This window comes from Mytilus edulis, unplaced genomic scaffold (assembly GCF_963676685.1).
Source record: "Mytilus edulis unplaced genomic scaffold, xbMytEdul2.2 SCAFFOLD_1736, whole genome shotgun sequence".
NCBI classification, from domain to species: Eukaryota; Metazoa; Mollusca; class Bivalvia; order Mytilida; family Mytilidae; genus Mytilus; species Mytilus edulis.
Window position 1 is genome coordinate 1 of NW_027268258.1, and position 19,681 is coordinate 19,681.

At 32.8% G+C, this 19,681-nt stretch overlaps 1 protein-coding gene and 1 long non-coding RNA gene across 2 annotated transcripts; one reads left to right on the top strand and one right to left on the bottom strand.

The window, feature by feature from the left end:
- Positions 1–7,668: 7,668 nt before the first annotated feature.
- Positions 7,669–10,978, top strand: LOC139507143 (uncharacterized). Its single transcript, XR_011660576.1, has 3 exons — positions 7,669–7,874; positions 8,854–8,941; positions 9,561–10,978. It is a non-coding gene; the product is annotated as an uncharacterized lncRNA (long non-coding RNA).
- A 3,734-nt stretch (positions 10,979–14,712) lies between these two features.
- LOC139507141 (notch-regulated ankyrin repeat-containing protein-like) lies at positions 14,713–15,036 on the bottom strand. Its single transcript, XM_071295649.1, has one exon. The coding sequence runs from the start codon at positions 15,034–15,036 to the stop codon at positions 14,713–14,715; it is 324 nt and encodes a 107-aa protein (XP_071151750.1).
- Between the last annotated feature and the right edge of the window lie 4,645 nt (positions 15,037–19,681).

A 19,681-nucleotide genomic window follows, 5' to 3' on the forward strand; every position in this document is an offset into this window, starting at 1 on the left:
TTTGTCCTATCAACTTTGTTACTTTATCTGTTTATGTCTGAGTCAGACATGTGTCTGACTTTTTGTCCTGTGACTTTTTGTCGGAATGTCCTGTGACTTTCTGTTCGTTTACCATCCATCTTAATCAGTGAACTGAATAACTGTTTTTTTTCATAAGTCCAGGGAGTGTTAAAAAATCACATGTGCAAATTGAGAGTCAACACTTACACAGGGACTACACAATACTTTTTCAGAATGTCAGCAAAAAAGAATCACTGGTGACAGGGGAGTGTAACCGATGAATCAGATAAGATTTTCCCGGTACGTCTAAACACCGCTCAGGAGGACCTCCTGAGTGCACACATGCAGGGCATACAAAGTGCACTCATGACATACCCTATATAGTTGTCGTATCTACACACATGATGGATGTATATATTCGTTATATAGAGAATAATACATGGCAAAATCCGTATCATATGTCGTATCATCCCGAGACATCAATATCAGCCCAAGGTCCAGTCTTTCCTCTAAAAGTTTTAAATTTTAAAGAAAAAATGATTGAATATTCCATTTTGATTTGGAGAAAATCTTTTTGAACTGTTGTGACATGGAGTTGCAAAGCTGATTACAGGTAACTATAACATATATACAGTAATTTTCCATTACGACAGTGCGTGTATTCTCCGGTGTGTATAACGTATAGTTTTCTAGAGAACATCCTGTCTACGTGTAATACAGATTGATGACATTATACAACATTTCTTTTGTTAAATGTGATAAGGTATCTTCTGTGTCCATTCCCTAATTCAACACCGCTAATTTTTCGAAGAAAAAAAATCCAAAAATAATTTATATGAAATTAAGAAGAAAAGAAGCAAATATAAACTTCAGTAATTACGCATTGAGTAAACATAATTTCAATATTGCATGAACAAATCCGTGAGAAAACGTATACATGTATGAATTATTAAAGATGTGTTTAAAAAGACCCATTGGCTTTAGTTCACACTAGGACCTAAGATAACTAGAACTAAGCAATGGTTGATCCAGAAATGTTCATAAGTGGGGACTCATTGACTGCCTTAGAGGGGTCACGTCCAGTCATGCTTCCGTGATTCCCTATATAATCTACCATTTGTTTCCCAAGATTAAGGGGGTGCTGGAAAAAAACGAAATCCGCCTCTGCTAATTGGGAAGTCATTTGGTCTGATAAACACATATATAAATATACCTCTGTGGCGGATCCAGCAATTTGAAAAGGGGGGCTCAACCCAGGACAAAAGGGGGAGGGGGTGGTTCCAACCATATGTCCTCATTCAAATACATTGATCGTTCAAAAAAGGGGTGGTTCCAACCCCCCCGAAACCCTCCCCCTGGATCCGCCACTGATACCTAGTATGCATATAATTAAGAACAGCTTTAAATATATGCGTATAAAATAATGGTACGTCTAAAAACCGTCCAGGATCTCCTGGTTGCACACAGGACATTAAGTAACTTAGGACATGTATATATAATAGTGAGAGTTCAGGGTTTATATTCGATTGATAACTTATTTTATAATTTTGTAATTTTTGTTTTGATAAAATCAGAGACATATAATACATGTATTGAGACATATATAATACATGGACATATAATACATGTGTCTCTGAAAAAATCAAACCATCTTTTAAGAAGTTATTTCAGTTTGAATCGACTGTCTTTTGCATTAGGATTCCAAAACGTTAATGTCATTTACAAACGCCAAAACATGCCAATATATTTTAGGCAGAAAGAAACATTTATATTCTGTGATTTTTACACTAAACGTTTTCGTAATTTGTTTTGAAAATATTAAAAAGTATTACGAATATTATGAATATTTTATTCTCATAAACATACATAGTTACAGAGAAATTAGTATACAATTATAATATAATAATAGTGCATGCGTAAATAAATATGGAAAAAGACAGTTCATTTAATTGTGTATGTTAAACATGTACATCGTTTTTTCAAGATTTGTATAGTAACTGGTTTAATTAAGTCGCCTTGATGAAATTTAAATTGCGAAACGCTAATTAATAAACTATCTATCTATCGGTATGCGCCGTTATCTGGGATAAGTCACGGATGACCGATGGTCATATTTAATACGATATACCAATCATCATTTGAATTTGTCAATTGATCTTTAATAATTAGGACTAATTGGTGATGGCAGAGAATATGTCGCTGGTGATGGTTAAAAACATATAGAAGTAAACTTTGCAAAAAAAAGGTTTCCTTGGAAAAACTTATGAAATTATATGAATATGCTAAATATTTTTTTCTTTCCGAAATAATAATTAAAGACGTTTAGAAATAACAAATTTTCACCGTTGGGAGATTTTCAATTCAAGTTATTTCATTTTGAAAACGTTGAAAATATAGATCTTATTAAATGTGCAATGTGGGCCGCTTGGAGATCAACTTGTGAAACCCTGCTTAATGAAGGTTTGTCACTTTCGTCTTTTTATATTGCCAAACATTCTATAATCAAGGATTTGTACAAGGCCTTGTTATAAAATAATGAATCTTATCGCCAATATCACCATAGTTACATAAAGAACAGATACAATATTCTCCTAAAGAGTTTGCCATCTAACAATTCAAAAAGAAATGTTGAGTCGAAACTGAGGTACCAAATCTATAAAAAGAATCACTACTTTAGTCGAAATTAAACTGTATATATATTCTTTTTCAAAACTCCTGAAAAAGTTCAACATTATCTATAGAGAGCTTACATATGCAAACCTTTTTTAGAAGTATGTGAGCGTAAATAAAATTTGTTTCTTACCCCCGCCCCCCTATTTTTCCTAATATAAAATTTAATTGTAAACGATTTTCTTTCTTAATTTGTGCTGAGACTACTTTAACACATGTGTTATAGTAGTCTCAGATTTGTGTTTGCTCATTAACTGGGGTTCAGCATGCTGTCAAAAAAAAAATGTCTCCTTGTGTATAAGTTATTGATAAAAAAAAATTTGAAGCCTCCAGAAGAATAACGGTACGTCTAAACACCGCTTGACGGACCTCCTGATTGCACTCATGACATACGAAGTGCACTCAGGACCTTTATAGTCATCGCATGTACAGGATGGATGCATATATTCGTTATACGCTTCTTATTTTGAGTTAAATTTGGTAGAATTTGAACTTAGATAGATATGTTAATTCTTATAAAATTATGAGGGCACGTGTCACTGATTACACAACTACTGAGCCATGAATTATCCAATCAACAAAATTGATTGGATTATCTTTATTGTTATAGATTGTGTTGTTAGTACAGTGTGACCATGCGGGAAGTAATATTGTGACGTTTAAAATGAATATCACGAGGTTTTAAGATTTTCGTATTTTATTAAAATTTCGTTCCATAAAATTTTAAGTTTTATTCTTAATTTTATTATCCTGTCCTGGACCCGCAGTAATTAATTCTTTGCACGAGTTTGAAAAGAGAAATAAATGTTCATACTTTTAAAGAATTTATATTAATTAAAGATTTGTATATGGAATCCGTTCTTAACTGTAAAAGCCGTACTTATCAAACTCATATACATGTAGTTAGATGTTATTTCTCATTTTTATGGAACTTGTCCAGGAATCTCATTTTTGAGTTATACGAATGTTTTAAGAAATCCGCATTTATTAAGGTTTTTTTTTTTCTCTAATTAAAGTCGTTTTGTCCAGTTGCACAAGCCTGAAACGAATTTCAATGTGAAAATAATTTTTGAAAATGAACTTTTCACCGTTTTCGTCTCCGTTTTTTGAAAATTATGATATTTTGGGTATAACTATTTCTAAACAATATGTAAGTTAGATTGTAGTAAGATTCTAAATTTAATTTAAAAAATGATTTTTGTTACAGCGAGAAAGACTATTTCGAAGACAGTTTATTGACACGAAATCCGTTCAAGCCACGACTAAGTTTTCGTATAATGGTTTGTTGAGAATAAAGATATACAAATTCAATCAAATTTGATATTCATTCAACATTGTGTTTGTTGAAAAACTTGATTTAGAGAGAGAGAGAAAAGAATCACACTGAAAAACAAAAATCGAACTTGTTACAGAAAAAACGCAACTATATATAAAATAATTTTCTTTATTCGTGAACTGCAAAACACAACAAATATATTTACCCGTTATCATGAAAAATAAACTGTAAAAGTACATCGAATGAGATATTTTATATTTCTATATGCAAATTCATGTTAAAGGTAAAACTGAACTAACAATACAATTCCTAAAAAAAACAATAAAGATAATCCAATCAATTTTGTTGATTGGATAGTTCATGGCTCAGTAATTGTGTAATCAGTGACACGTGCCCTCATTATTTTATAAGAATTAACATATCTATCTAAGTTCGATTCAGGCGCGGATCCAGAGGGGGGTTCGGGGGGTTGGACCCCCTTTTTTTGGCCGATCAATGCATTTGAATGGGGACATGTAGTTAGGACCCCCTTTTTAAAATGGCTAGATCCTCCCCTGCGATTTCAAATTCTTCCAAAATTTAACTCTAAAATAAGAAGCGTATATAACGAATATAAACATCCATCATGTGTGCAGATACGATGACGGTAATGGGTCCTGAGTGCACTCAGGAGGTCCTGAGCGGTTGTTTAGACGTACCCGAAAAATAAATCATTTCCTGAACCTAAAATACATTTATCTGTAATTAAAGAAAATCAAAACGTGATAATTCATCTGTGGTCCGATAAAACGCATTCTCGATGTTTAGGTATTGACGATATACAATCACATTTATCAATATACAGCAAGTAAGTAATTTGGGGTTGAATGCCAGTAGATCAGAATTTGTTAATTGAACTTTACCTGTTTAAGGAGCACTAGCTGCCAAATTCATGTTCTTCATCGATTTTAATAATATTCACATAACGTGTATATAGTGTTGAATTGTTTATTAAAATGTTACGCACAATCTTGGCTGATATGCATAAAACTATTATATTTCATGACACTGCATGAAAAAGAAATTGACTTATCGTATAATACCAGAACCAGAGACATATATATATTGTATCTAATATCTCTGCCAGAACTGAAAAATAAACTACATAGTCCACATAAGAGGGTATGGATGTGAATTAACAGAATAGAGAACAAAGGACAAGAGAAAAGGAATAAAGAATAGTGAAAAAAAGAGAATAATGGAAAAAAGTGTAAGTTATTAAAAATATAACTAAAAAAAAGAAGACTGCGGAAAAAAAGACACCCCCTTCCGAGACGAGCCTTTCATGCACTGTTATTTGACGCTGCCGAGTTATTTTGAGATTAAGACATGTATTAGTAGTCAGCCCGTAAAGCCTCTTTCACCAATTTGAGGATTACCCAAGGTTAATTTTACGGCGGCTCATTTATTTTGGCTTAGACATAAACATAATTGACAAGTTTCTTTCCCCTGCATTCTCGATCCCACATGTAAATAGCACGGTGATTTCAAATTTATAAGACATTGATACATTACAACAATTGCCGTCAGTATTTGAATATATTGATTAAGGAGGTATAGAAGATAAATGCACGCACACTTTTATCCACCACTGGCCTAAATAGTTAGTCCGCAAACAACGAGCTCATAAAAACCTAGCACTTTGAACACAGCAACCGGCATGATGTGAATCTGAGACTACTATCCATTTCTACCCATAGAAAACTTTTGCTATTCATTTATCAAAAATAAAATATGTTGATATTAATGGTATATAAGAATTATTGGGGAATTCAAACCATTCCTATTGTAAGTGATAAAACTAAATTTATATCAGGGTGATTGAAATGAGGGGGAAAAAAGGGGGGATCAGGAGTTCAGGGCCCCCTGTTTGGGGAAAAAAATTGGTTGATTATACATGGAATCACTGGTGCATGTCAGGAGCAGGCCCCTCTTAGGCAGTCGGTGGGCCCCCACTTATGAAAAATTCTGGATCCCACCACTGTGGTCTTCAGTTGTATTATCTTTTTAAAAAAAAATTACACCTGTATAGTGAGGGGTGATAGGACCTTTATCAGGACTCCGGGATTGGGTGTTTTTAAGCTCTGGATTTAGGGATCCGGGAATTCTTTATTCGAATTTTGGGACGTTGGGATTATGTTGTTTTTAAGCTGGGATTTCGGGATTAGGAGCCCCCCTACCCTCCCTCTATAGTGTATATTCTAAAGTGTAAATCAAGGGAAAATAATGTTAACTATCTGTGCATTGGGAACTATTAAAAGGTATTTTGGGGGGAAGAAAGAAGGGAGGGTGAGTCCATGGGAGGTAATCCCCACCCCCTTCTATTTGAGAGTATGCTATTATCTTGTCAACGGTCCATATCCCCCACCCCTAAACCATATATATTCTTGAATGGGACGATAAAACAAATCAAATGAAATTAAAAGGAAGTGTTTGGGGGTTACCCCACCCTGTTCAATTTGATAATGTGCTATTATCTTGTGAACGATCCAGATCCCCACCCCTAAACCATATATATTCTTGTGGGGGACAATAAAATTAATAAAATAAAATAAAAGGGAAGTCCGTCCCCCTCTAGTAAGTAGTTTGAAAACTTATAAACGGTCAAGATCCCCACCCCTTAACCATATATATATATTCTTGTATAGAACAATAAAACAAATAAAATGAAATATAGGGAGAGTCCATGGGGGTCACCCCCACTCCCACATGTTTGAGAGACTTTTAAATGGTTGAGATCCCCAGTGGGTAGGTTAAAAAATTCGTGATTCCTGTTTCCAACCCTCAAACCATATATATTCTTGTATGAGACAATAAAATAAACCAAATGAATTTAGGACCATCCCCTTTGTCTTGGGTTGGGAACCCCCCCTTTTTAAAATGGCTGGATCCGCCCCGGCATACCATCTAGCTAGCTATAAAGGCTTTAATAATATGAAATCAAACAAGGAAATTAACAGTGTAGGCAACTGTTTTGAATTAAAAAAAAAGCCTTTTACATATATATAACAATGTTAGATTTTTTGTGCATTTATTTTTGCTTACCGTATTTTCAATAATGGACAAAATTGCATGATTGAATATTGTAATTTAAGAAAAATCAGCATACATGTTATAAAATGGGAAGTGGAAACTGGGAATTTGACAAAGAGACAACAACCCAATCAAAGAGCAGACAATGGCCGAAGGTCACCTATAGGTCTTCAATGCAGTGAGAAATTTTCGGCACTGGTCTTCAGCTCATAAATATGTATCAGAAATGAAAATGAGATACAGCTTTCAGTTGTATTAATAAAAACCTCACAATAAGTTCTGAATATCAGAATATACAGTATTGCAAGATTCTCTCAAAATGTACACATAGAGCTGAAAAACTGTAAAATTAATCATGCTTATTTAACATTAAAGTCCATGGAGTCCATCTAAATATGCATACTCTCGAACAAAGGAATATAAGTATGCAATAGGCATCAAGTTTTCAAACATAAGAGTATCTATGCCATTGATTTACGACAAGATCTTCAATCAAGTAATAATTTCGGTTTGTTGTTTAAATATTTCGGAGGTTAGTATGACCTCTTTTTTGGTGATGATGTTTTCGTTTTAAAGTTGGGAAAATTGTTTGTACCAACAAAAATAAAAACACAAAGTCAATCTAGAATTATGTTTTTATCATTTTTTTATGTTTAGGTTGTCAGCAAGATGAAAATGACAAGTACGCAGTTCAAAATTCAAAATGTGGATAAGCTGAGGTTCAAGGTCTTACCTTTGCAGATTTTCATATTTTGCATGAATGAATTCAAAGGTTATATGATGGACGGCAGAGAAAGAAAAAAAAAACTTTTCAATTATCCTGCTCCTGGATAAATGTAAAACATCTTGTTTTTTGGTAAGTTTTATGCTCTGTTTTGATAGTGTAAGTGCATTCATCTGTCCAGTCTTTCCTCTAAATTGTAAGTTTTTGGTGAGTGTTCGCCATGAATTTCAGTAAGTAACTTGTGGATTTACATGTATATATACTCAAAATTTAGTACTAATATTAATGGGATTTTAGCATGACATCCTGCCAAATACTTGTTAATCATGTTTATGTTCCAGAACATACAAGTATTTGGACTGTACGCATACAGTCTGCCCAATTTTAAGAAGTTGGTCAAGTTTATTAGAAACAAATGTACAGTACAGATCAACATAACTGAAATCTTTAATAGATTAATACAAAAAGTTTAATTGCAGTGAAATAAAAACACAGGTTTGGTCGAGCTGGTACCAGACAGTTCAAGTATACTTAAATGGTCTGACTGTACACATATGGTGGGACTGTAAGTTCTGGACCGTAAACGTAAGATCCAAATACTGTTATGGTCTGGAACATTTATACATGTCTTAAAATTAATATCGAACACATTGGTGTTTTTGAACTTGGTATGATCAATATGTCAGTGGTGCAGGTTTTATTTGACCTTGATCTCATTTTCATGGTTTATGGATCAGTGTTTTTGTGATTTGGACTATTTTTCTTAAACTATAAGTAATAGGTCAACTATAATTGTTATATTGAAGCCTTGTTAGCTGTAAATGTCTGCCTGGCATGGTTCATCTGACATTGACCTCATTCTCATGGTTCATTAGTCTTTATTTATTTATCTTGGTTAATGTTAATGTTAAGTTTATGTGACAGTTGTGATAAAGCTTTATACTTAGGACTATCAACATATTGTCAATGATTAGTAAAAGAAGGCGAGACATTTCAACGTGTGCACTCTTCTTATTAAATACACATTAATATACATCATGTACATTAAACAGCAAAAATAATATTGATGCAAGATGCCATTCAATAATAAATTTTACTCTTTTATGTATAGGACAAGAACTATAGAAGATACAGAGAAATTATAAACAGCAGAAATGATAGGCAATTTAAAATTTGCAGAAGCAAACTAAACCTAAATGGTAAGACCACTTTTTTTTTTTTTTTTTTTTAAGTTGTTGAACTTGAAGAATGATAATCATGATTACTATAAAAATTAAAAAGATGTGGTGTATTAAATATGAAAACTATCATGGCTTTAAGAAAGCAATTGTAGGCCTGTGACGACCTTCAATAATGAGAAAATCCATACCCTATAGTCAAAGTAGGCAGCTATAAAAGACCCAAAGATGAAAAATTGAAACAATCCAAACTGTAAAACTAATTGCCTAGTTTATTACAAAATAAATCACAAAAAATAAATATGACCGATATGAAACAACAACAACAACAACCACTAAATTTTAGTGTCAGACTAAACTTACAAAAACTACAGGCTCTGAACTTTGGACAGGCACAATAGGAATATGATGTTAATTTCCTGCAAACACAGACTGGGACTAATGTAAATCAACTTATTTTTTTGCGAATACTTTATTTTGCATTTTTAATACTTTCTAGTCTACATCACAGCTAATCATTTTTCACGAGGTTCAAGTTTACTTAATGTATTTTAATAAAGAAAGATACATATGAAAAACATTTATTGCTGTTTCTCTCTCCATTTATAACATTTTATTTGTTTATTTTGTGTATTTATAGGTGATCAGACATCTTGGTTTTCATGATCAATAGGTCATTACTGAAGAGGAAACTTAAAGTTGAAATTTATTTACAAAGTGCATAATTGGATTAATTTGAACTGGAATGTGTACTTTCCTGCAAAAAAGAAACAGGAAATTTCATCATTATCACATGATAATGCCCATAAACAAAATGGAGTTCTATCATAGATACACAAAAACACTATTGCATAAAAGCAACAACATATTATATATATTCATCGAAAGAAAGGAGAATGCAGAACAAATACTATTTTGTTGTTGAAAAAGGAACACCAGTTTTATCCACTCATTTACATCGCTCCCTCATATCAAATATACGGAAGAAGATCTTGAAGAACTATTTGCAAAAATGTTTTCTCTTAGAATTGAAGGAAAATTCTTACGTAGTGGATTGAATAACTGTACACAAGTTGAAACAGAAGAAAATTTTAATTTAAAATAACACGAAAAGTGTTTATTTTATTATTTAATCTGCAAACATATAAACAAATTCTTTAGAACACCACAAATGGTATGACATTCAAATTGGTTGCTTATTAATGTATTGCATTGAAACAATTACAAAGAAAACAGAATCATTTGCTACAAAAAAAAATTATAAATCAAAGTTAAATTTTATAAAAAGTATGAACAATACCTAGATCTAAACAGTCAGACTTTATCAATTTTCAATGTTATTAAAAAATGTTGAGTCAAACATTTATGAAAGTTTTGAATATCATTTGCATCAACTATAGTCTTGTAATAATTATATATATTCATACTGTTTATATGTATACATGGTATAGCGAAGAAATGTTTAACAAGTAAAAATAAGGGAAAACATTTCCTTAAGGGAAATTTGATGTTCAGATACTTCCTTACAGGAAATTGGAAGAACAATGATTTCCTTAGAGGAAATTTGTTGTCTTAAAGGAAATCTTTTTCCCTTGAAAAAACAATTTCCCTTGAGGAAAAAAACAATTTCCCTTTGAGGAAAAATCTTTTTCCTTTAAGGAAATTTGATTTCCCTTGAGGAAAACTACTTTTCCTTTAAGGAAATTGTTGAAAAAAGGGGCATAACTTTTTCAACAGTGGTGCTAGAGCCAAAACATTTTAGGACAAATATCAGGGAACCAATACCAACCAAGTTATCAACTTCATTTTGACTTAACTCCAAAAATTAAGGTGAACAACTTTTGCTCTCAGCGGAATTGCAAACTTGTCCCCGAGACAAATCTGCTTTTCTGAGATGTTTTATAAGGTTCCAAAAATGTGTTATGCCCTACAGCTTTCCATCCAGCTAAGGCAGAAGTGTATTCTCTTTTATTCTCATATATCCAGTATTTGCAACAAATTGTAATTTTTATGAAGAAAAAAATTTAAATGGAACATAATGTTCGTATTGTAATATAATATGTTCCCATGGGAAGAAAAATTGTTCCTATGTGAAAAAAAATTGTTCCCATGGGAAGAAAAAATGTTCCCATGGGAAGAAGATTTGTTCCCATGGGAAGAAATATTGTTCCCATGGGAAGAAAAAATGTTCCCATGGGAAAAAAGTTTGTTCCCATGGGAAGAATTAATTCCCATGGGAACTTTTTGTATTTATCTTTTCCCATGGGAACTTTAAAGTTCCTATGGGAACTCTAAACTTCCCATGGGAAAAGTAATTTTTCCCATGGGAACTTTCAATGTTCCCATGGGAAATTCTAATATTCCCATGGGAATTATCAAATTTCCCATGGGAAATGTACTTTTAATCAGCTGCAGTGACAAGAGTGACAACAGTGACAAGTTGGGACATATGGCATTTTTTTTATTTTTCAATAATCTATCACTGGGCAAATTTTTTTTTTGATATCTTGTAAACCGACAAAGTCAGATTTGCCGGTACCGGAATGGCAAATTTGTCCCGCACAGTGTTTATATATGTTGTAGAGAAGCATTGTTAACTGTACATGTCTGCCTGGCATGGTTCATCTGACCTTGACCTAATTTTCAAGGTTCATTGGTCTTTGTATAGTTATCTTGGTTAATGTTAAGTTTATGTGACAGTTGTAATAAAGCTTAGCTTTATACTTAGGACTATCAACATAATATCAATAATTAGTATAGAAGGCGACATTTCAGCGTGTGCACTCTTGTTGAAAAAAAGGGGGAGGGCTAAAAGAATGTCTGTTCCCAAATACTTATGATATCGGCGTACGTTATTATAAGTGTTACTTTCATGTTTGACTAGTCTTGTATCTGAAAAGTTTGACAAACTGAATATTTTACAGAGGAAATAAACTTGAAAACTTCACACGTTTTGGTTGTTTTAACTAAGAATCATTATGGTTGGAAATTTGTAAAAGTTGAAGACAATATGCCTATTAGAACAACAAAGGAAAATCCTGAGCGACAATGAAAGCTATTGGAATTTAAGTTATAATATTCTTGCTTATTTTAAAGTAGATCTATTGTCTCATTGGCGTAACCCGCTCGTCTCCTTTTATACTATTCCAAATATTCTATTCTATACTAGTATATATATTTGTTTACTTATAATTGACCGAACACTAGCACTCAAAATACTTGTCTATGAATAATCCGATTTGTATACTTTTTGGCATGAACAAAGCCTTTTTTTTAACATAATTCAAATCATCACATTTAAAGGAAATTAATGGTTAAATCTTTAATTCTCTGTATTCAAATTCCCTACAGGCCAAGACCATCACTAATTGGTATGATCCATGGATATATTAGGGTTTGTCTGACACAATATAAATCAAATACATGTCAGAAGGAAAATAAGCACACTTAAATATGAATAGGTCGAACCGATTCTACTGAAAACCACGTTCACACAATAAAAAATAGACTAAGAAGGTCTTTCCTCGTGTAAAAAAGAGGTAGACCTTAAATAAAGTATCATGCCAGTTGCACAGTACTGGTCGCCTGTTTAAATTAAGTTTTTTTTTATTACAAAGTAAAAGCAAGAAATATGTGTCATTATTGGTCGTTCTTTTGAAACCGTGTAAGTTATAACAAACCAGTTTTAAATTCACTATAAAACTATTAATTACTGCGCAAGGAAAGGGTAAAGAAGTAAAATGTTTAAAACCACCATTACTATAAACTCTATACGATCGACTTGCCATCTCACTTTCTCTTCTCTTACTGTTTTTTGGAGAAAAAAAGACGAGGCAGTTGCCTCACTGTCCCAACGGAAGCTTCTCCTCTAGTAATAATTTAATTTGACACACTTTGGGAAAGAAATTATTAGAATCTAAAAGACAATACAAAGCTTTGCTTTCGATAGAATTTTGGTTTATCTTTTTAAAAATGAATAGTGCCGTCTTGATCGAGTCATCCAGGAAACAAATTCTGCTCATGTCTGTTCTTGTGCAGGTCGTCTTACCATGCAGTGAGATGATGGCTTTTGCTCTTTGTTGAAGGCAACTCAAATCTGAGACTTTGAAGAAAAGTAATCACAGCGAACTTCCTCTTTTGATTGTGCGTGTATAGCAATTGGTGTAACGAATATACGAAGATGTGGTATGAGTGCCAATGAGACAAATTCAACTCTCCATCCAGTTCATAAATTAATTTGTAAAGTAAACCATAAAGGGTCAAAGTACGGTCTTCAACACGGAGTCTTGGTTCACACCGAACAGCAAGCTATAGAGGGCATCATAAATGATAGTGTAAAACCATTACAACAAGAAAACCAAAGGTCTATTCTATATAAAAACCGAAAAAGAGAAACACTTATGAACTACATCAACAAACGACAACTACTGAACATCAGATTCCTGCATCAAGACAGGTGCAAACTAATGCAGCGGGTTAAACGTTTAAAAAGGTACCAACCTTCGCCCTTATTTGAAAAATAGCGTAACATCACAACATAGAAAGACACACTATAAAATATCCCTTCATTTCTATAACTTGGTGACATGCTCAGAAATACAACACACTGTTGTCAGAACCTTCAGGAATAATTATAATAAATAATCATGGACTTATTTGGGAAAAACCACCTTAGTGTAAAATTTACAAGTATGATTAAATTTTATAGGGAAATATCACCCTGGCGCGAATAAACAAGCTTGAACGATTCATTTTTTGGGGGAAATCACACTGGTACGAAAATCAATTAAGCAGAAATCAGTCACTAACTACTACTACAAAACCGCAAAGCTCTAATCGAAATGCACCCAATATTAATCATGTCACTCGTGGTAAACCAATATTGATCAATATTACTATTTTATAGTTTTAATATATTTTACAACATTTTACAAGAAATGTATTAAAATACCATTCATCAATAACAAAACATTGAACAAAATAAATTTTTATGAAAGACATATTTGACAACTTAAAATAATAGCACCTTATCTATAATCGTATCAAATGTAAGATAAATAGCTGTTCATAAAAGGGATACCGGTAATTGTTAGGGATAATGATTTTGTGTCACATCATTGTGTATACATCGAGATATACATGTGCCTCGAGCCTGATCAAATGTATGTATAAAAAGAGATTTAACCTATAATGTATGTAGCGAAGCAAAATTAAACAAAGTATAAGTGTTTCTACCTTTGCATATAAAAATTGAATTGATTCACGGGCCGTTGCTTTGAAAGATTATTGCTGGATCGAATCTTTTGATATACAAGCAATCTACAAATTAAATAAAATGTTTACGTCTCGTACATCAAAACGTCTGCTGCAACTAACTGAAATGTCGTTAAAATATTCATATTTCTTGCAGTATATATCTAGTCAATTAAGAAGAATTTTATCAACTTTTCACTTTATCACATCTCCAACCCGCATAAAATGAAATTACTTTCTCCATTAAATTGACTGAAGTTCCATCATACAAATGTTTCAAATCCCTAAATGCGCCTCAATTATGTCGAGTATTTCATTTTCATTCACAATTTGGCAACTCTCTTCTCAAGACTCTTGTAATTCTGTCATCGGCTTTAGAGGTAGAGGAGTATCGGACAGCTTCAAGTTCAAAGGTTATATATACTAACATAAGTCTAATGCGATCAACAGAATTAAAAACAAATTATACTGGCATTGTTAAGAACAACGAAATAACAACGAAAACACAGTTCGATCACAGATAGTATGTATCACAATTGTCACCGTTTTGGTGGAATAGTCCTATTTGCATGGAGTAGATATAAAGTAATGTCCTGATGTCCACTGAACGCTGCAATATGTAGAGGATTCCAGCCATCACTGTTAGCAAGTCTTGTGTCCGCTCCAAATTTAACTAAAAGTTTCACTAGTTTTAAATTTCCATTCATACAACTTTGATGCAAAGCCGTTTGTCCCTCAGTGTCAAATGAATTCACATTTACTTTTCCCTCTCTGCATTCCAGAATCTTTTTAAGTTCTGCAGTATCCCCATTTCTCACTGCATCCAGAAATCCCTTTTGATATTTATTTCCACATGCATTCATTGTAATTCCATTTGAGCAAATGCAATATAAAAGTGTATCACCAAATTTCCCAGCCTGTTGGAAAACGACTACCTCATTGGTTGGCTCAAGGCCAGCTAAGTATATAACTTGATTTGATTCACGATAGCTTTAGAGCGTGGGAAAAGCTATGTCAATATCTCGTACGGTTTGTCCGTATTCTAGATGTAACTGAATGGGGTTACGTTTTGAGTGACTTGTGTAAAGGAACGCCCCTTTACAAATCAAAAAGAAAACGTACCGTAATTTATTAACTAGGTAAAATCAGTGACATGGGAAAATTATTTCAAGCAATTCTATCAAAATTTAAATATCTATTCAAGTATGTTAAAGCGATTGTGAACGTATCACATTCCTCAGAAGTTTTAAGAAAGGTGAAAAGTAGCAGTCTAGTTGAAATCAACAGTATTAAAAGGTGGTAAATTTAATACTTGAATTAATTATCGTCAAGTTTTGTATATTATTTAAAAAATGTTTTGGTTGACAGATTTTAAATTGTAAAATTTTAAATTTCATTGACTGACCCTTGACACTTATATTGTGCTTATCGGTAATTTGAAGATGAAGTTTGTATGTAAGGCCTTCTATAAAAGAAATTCATTAAATCTAACCTATTAAAAATGAATTTATAATGTGCAACAGTTATTAAACTTTAAAATGTGCAAGTAAAACAAGAATTGAAAAATATCTGTAAGCTGTACTTTCAAAATTGAATGAATTGAATGCAATAGTTTGATTTTTATGTTCCTTCGATGACGTATTTAAACAAGATGTCAAATGTCATTTTGTTCAACCTTTCCATTATTGGTACAAACTACTAAATATATCGCGTGAGTTTTCTACATCACAAACCTTTTCACTGTATACATTTTCTGCTAATTAAAGTACAAGTACTCTGTACACATTAGCAGTGCAGATATAGAGATTTGACCGTTAAGTTTCCCACGGGATTTGTAAATTTCCTTTAATTTGCCTTTTCACACAAACTTGATTCATTGATCTAGGCATGTAGTTTTAGATGCCAAATTATAAATAAAACTAATGTTTCATTGAAACGTTAAATGATTTTTTCTGTTCGTTGCTGATTGTTTGTATTGATCTGTTAAATGAACTGCTTTTGTAAAAAAAAATATGCATGTCTAAATAGAGCTACCATAAAACTGCTGATTATTAGAAATTTTATTTTCGTGAGAAATAAGTTGAATATTGTTGGAAATTGAGTTATCATATTTTAATAGTCAGCTATACTAATAGGTCGGACGAGGATGAGAAAAATAACAACGGCTGTATATATTGTGTATTTGTATATCATACGACAGTATTAAGGCGGACGAACAAATGTTCCTCGAAAGCAATTACGACCAACGTATTAATGTTTTTTTTTTCCGATTTTCAACCTAAAAGCAGCATCTTCGGACATAGGTAATTTAAAAAAAAATATTCAAAATCTATAGCCATATACGCCTTTATGCTCTAAAAATATAGAAATCTTTGGAATTGATATATTCAAATAAAATGAGGATTAGAAATTTATTATACAATTTAAAATTATTCATCATTGAAAAAAAACACACCTTTTTTCAATTTTCATAAAGATAGTCAGAGAAAACGATGCGTCTTAATTTTATCATCGTTCAGACATGTTCAAGTATATGGTCAGGTATTTCACATCCCATCTTGAATATAAACATTCTATACAAAACACAAAAAATATCGTCATACTCCTCAAAATCTAACCAACACATAACAAACAGCTTCTTACGATACTGAACATTGTCAAGACATTAAAGATTGCATTTTTGGAATTAGTATTGATTCACTCACCATGGGTCTATCTTCTGTTACCTTATCCAAGGAGGTTATAAACTCCTTGCCTATTCTAACATCGGACTAGAAAGCCAGAGTCCAAGGGAGAATCATGCATGCATCGAACTTTTTGGCAGGAAATCTTGTAGTTCTAGTCAATTGAGATCGGAGTCGAACTCACAATCTCAGTGCAAAAGGCCAGTGCACACTACGACCACTCAGTCCCGTTGCCCTATGTTCGCTTATAAGGTTCCCTCCTTTGGAAAAAAATAAGGCATATGTGTAGATAGGAATTTTTTTCTTTTTTTTCTTTTGCTTTAATTTTTACCTATCGTGTATTGGCAAACTTAATAGTCTCAATTCACTGCTAAGCTCTAGTCAAAACTTTAGCCTCAATACTATTTTTATATACTTTTCTAATTTTTGCCCTAGATTCTATGAGTTGTCATCTCTTAGTGCAATAAGTTATATGATAGAAAATTAAGACGTGTGACATTCAAATCGACTCACTACTCATACATCGATAGAAAAGAAGTTTGCTTAAAGCAGCTTAAAATTAATACATATAATAAACCGCAGTGCAAAAGTTAATAGCATTTTGTGACCTTGTATTCATTCTAAAGCATTTAACTCTGTAACCCTAAATCGAAATTAAGCTTACTTCTTTAACCACAAACCGCAAGATGAAATTTAAAGTTGTTATTAAACAAACCGTGTCAATATTTAGAATACATATATTCTTTCAAACTTGGGTTTTTACATGTAATATGCCAATACAATCAGACCATGGTTTGTCAAATTTAATAAAACTTAGCATGCAAGTTTCATCCCGATGGCTACATGTAATAAGTGCTAATATGTATAAATATTTGGTTTTTTTTTTGGCAGCGGGATTTGAACTGAACAACCTTTTAGATGTCTATGAAGGTTAAATTCAGATTAAAAACCATGTAAAAAAATAAAGAGCCGGACTGTGTAAACATATATATATAACGCAATCGAAAAACAATCATACACCCCTTTAGTTGGCTTATACTGCAGTTTAAATGAAATGCTTGCATAATCCAAAAAAGTATCGCCTGCCTTCACACGGTATACTAATGACAAATTGTCGTCTGCCTTCACAAGCTACTAAAAAACAAAGTGTCATTTGCCTTCCAAAGCTATAAATCACAAAATGTCGCTGGCCTCCATCAGCTACTAATAACAAAATTTCGTCTGCCTTCACAAGTTACTATTAACAAAGTGTCGCCTGCCTTCACAAGCTACTAAAAACAAAGTGTCATTTGCCTTCCCAAGCTATTAATTAAAAAATGTCGCTGGCCTTCATAAGCTACTAATAACAAAATTTCGACTGCCGTCACAACCTACTAATAACAAAATTTCGTCTGCCTTCACAAGTTACAATTAACAAAGTTTCGCCTGTCTTCTAAAAGCTACTAAAAACAAAATGTCATTTGCCTTCCCAAGCTATTAATCTATTACAAAATGTCGCCGACCTTCATAAGCTACAAATAACATAATGTCGACTGCCGTCACAACCTACTAATAAAAAATTGCCGTCTGTCTTCACAAGCTACTAATAACAAAATGTCGATTGCCTTCACAAGCTACTAAAAACAAAATGGCATTTGCCTTCCCAAGCTATAAATTACAAAATGTAGCTGGCCTTCATAAGCTACTAAAACATAATGTCGACTGCCGTCACAACATAACTAATAACAAAATTTCGTCTGCCTCCACAAGCAAAAAATAACAGAATGTCGATCGTCTCTTGTCACAAGATATAAACAACAAAATTTATCATGCTGTCACAAGCTGCTTATAACAAAATTTCGCCGGCAAATAATGACAGAATGTCGCCTACCTTCACAAGTTACTAATAAAAAAATGTCGCCTGCCTTCGCAAGCAACTAATAACAAATTTTGCCTGTTTTCTCAAGCTATACTATAATAACACACTTTCGATTATACAAGTACCGACAATTTTTTAGAGACCGTAGTGCATTTCTCGGTGCATTTACATGGCAAAGCGAATAATAATCCAGAAACATAGTTAGTAGAAGAAGAACGAATGGATTCTCTCTATATATAGACTAAACTGACATACATCCACTTCATTTTAACTCTGGTGGATAGTTGTTTCATTGGCAATCATACCACATCTCCTTAATTTGTACACATAACTGCCAAACCTATGGAACATCTATAACAATTTTTAAAGGTCCAAGGTGGAAGTATGTAGCCTTTATGGGACATATTTTAGGAAATTAAATAAGCAGGAAAAAGTGTGTGTGTGTGGGGGGGGGGGGGGGGGGGGGGGGGCATTACTTAAATATTATTGTCGATTTTTTATTTAAATATAGTATATACGCCAGACGCGCGTTTCGTCTACAAAAGACTCATCAGTGACGCTCGAATCCAAAAAAGTTGAAAAGGCCAAATAAAGTACGAAGTTGAAGAGCATTGAGGATCATATTCCTAAAAGTTTTGCCAAATACAGCTAAGGTACCACATATTTTGTGCGTGCATGATATTGCATGAATTTACAACAAAATCCCCGTTTGAAATCCATTCACAAAAGTTGGAATGCCGTTTTCCTAACCAAGGTAAAAGAATATGCCCGTTATAATCTTAAGTTTGTTAATTATATTACCCGCATCTGTGTTTTTCGATGTATGTAGGTATATATACAGAGTAAGGGTATTGGTACAAATTGGCCTTTCAAGCAATACATGTGAGTTCAAAAGCAACTTGATGATGAAAATGAAATATAGAAATAGGTAATAATAAGCAAATATTTAGGGCACAAGACAAATAA

Bases quoted from the DNA above. Each gene is read 5' to 3' on its own strand.
- LOC139507141 (XM_071295649.1), bottom strand. From the start codon at position 15,036: ATGAATGCATGTGGAAATAAATATCAAAAGGGATTTCTGGATGCAGTG.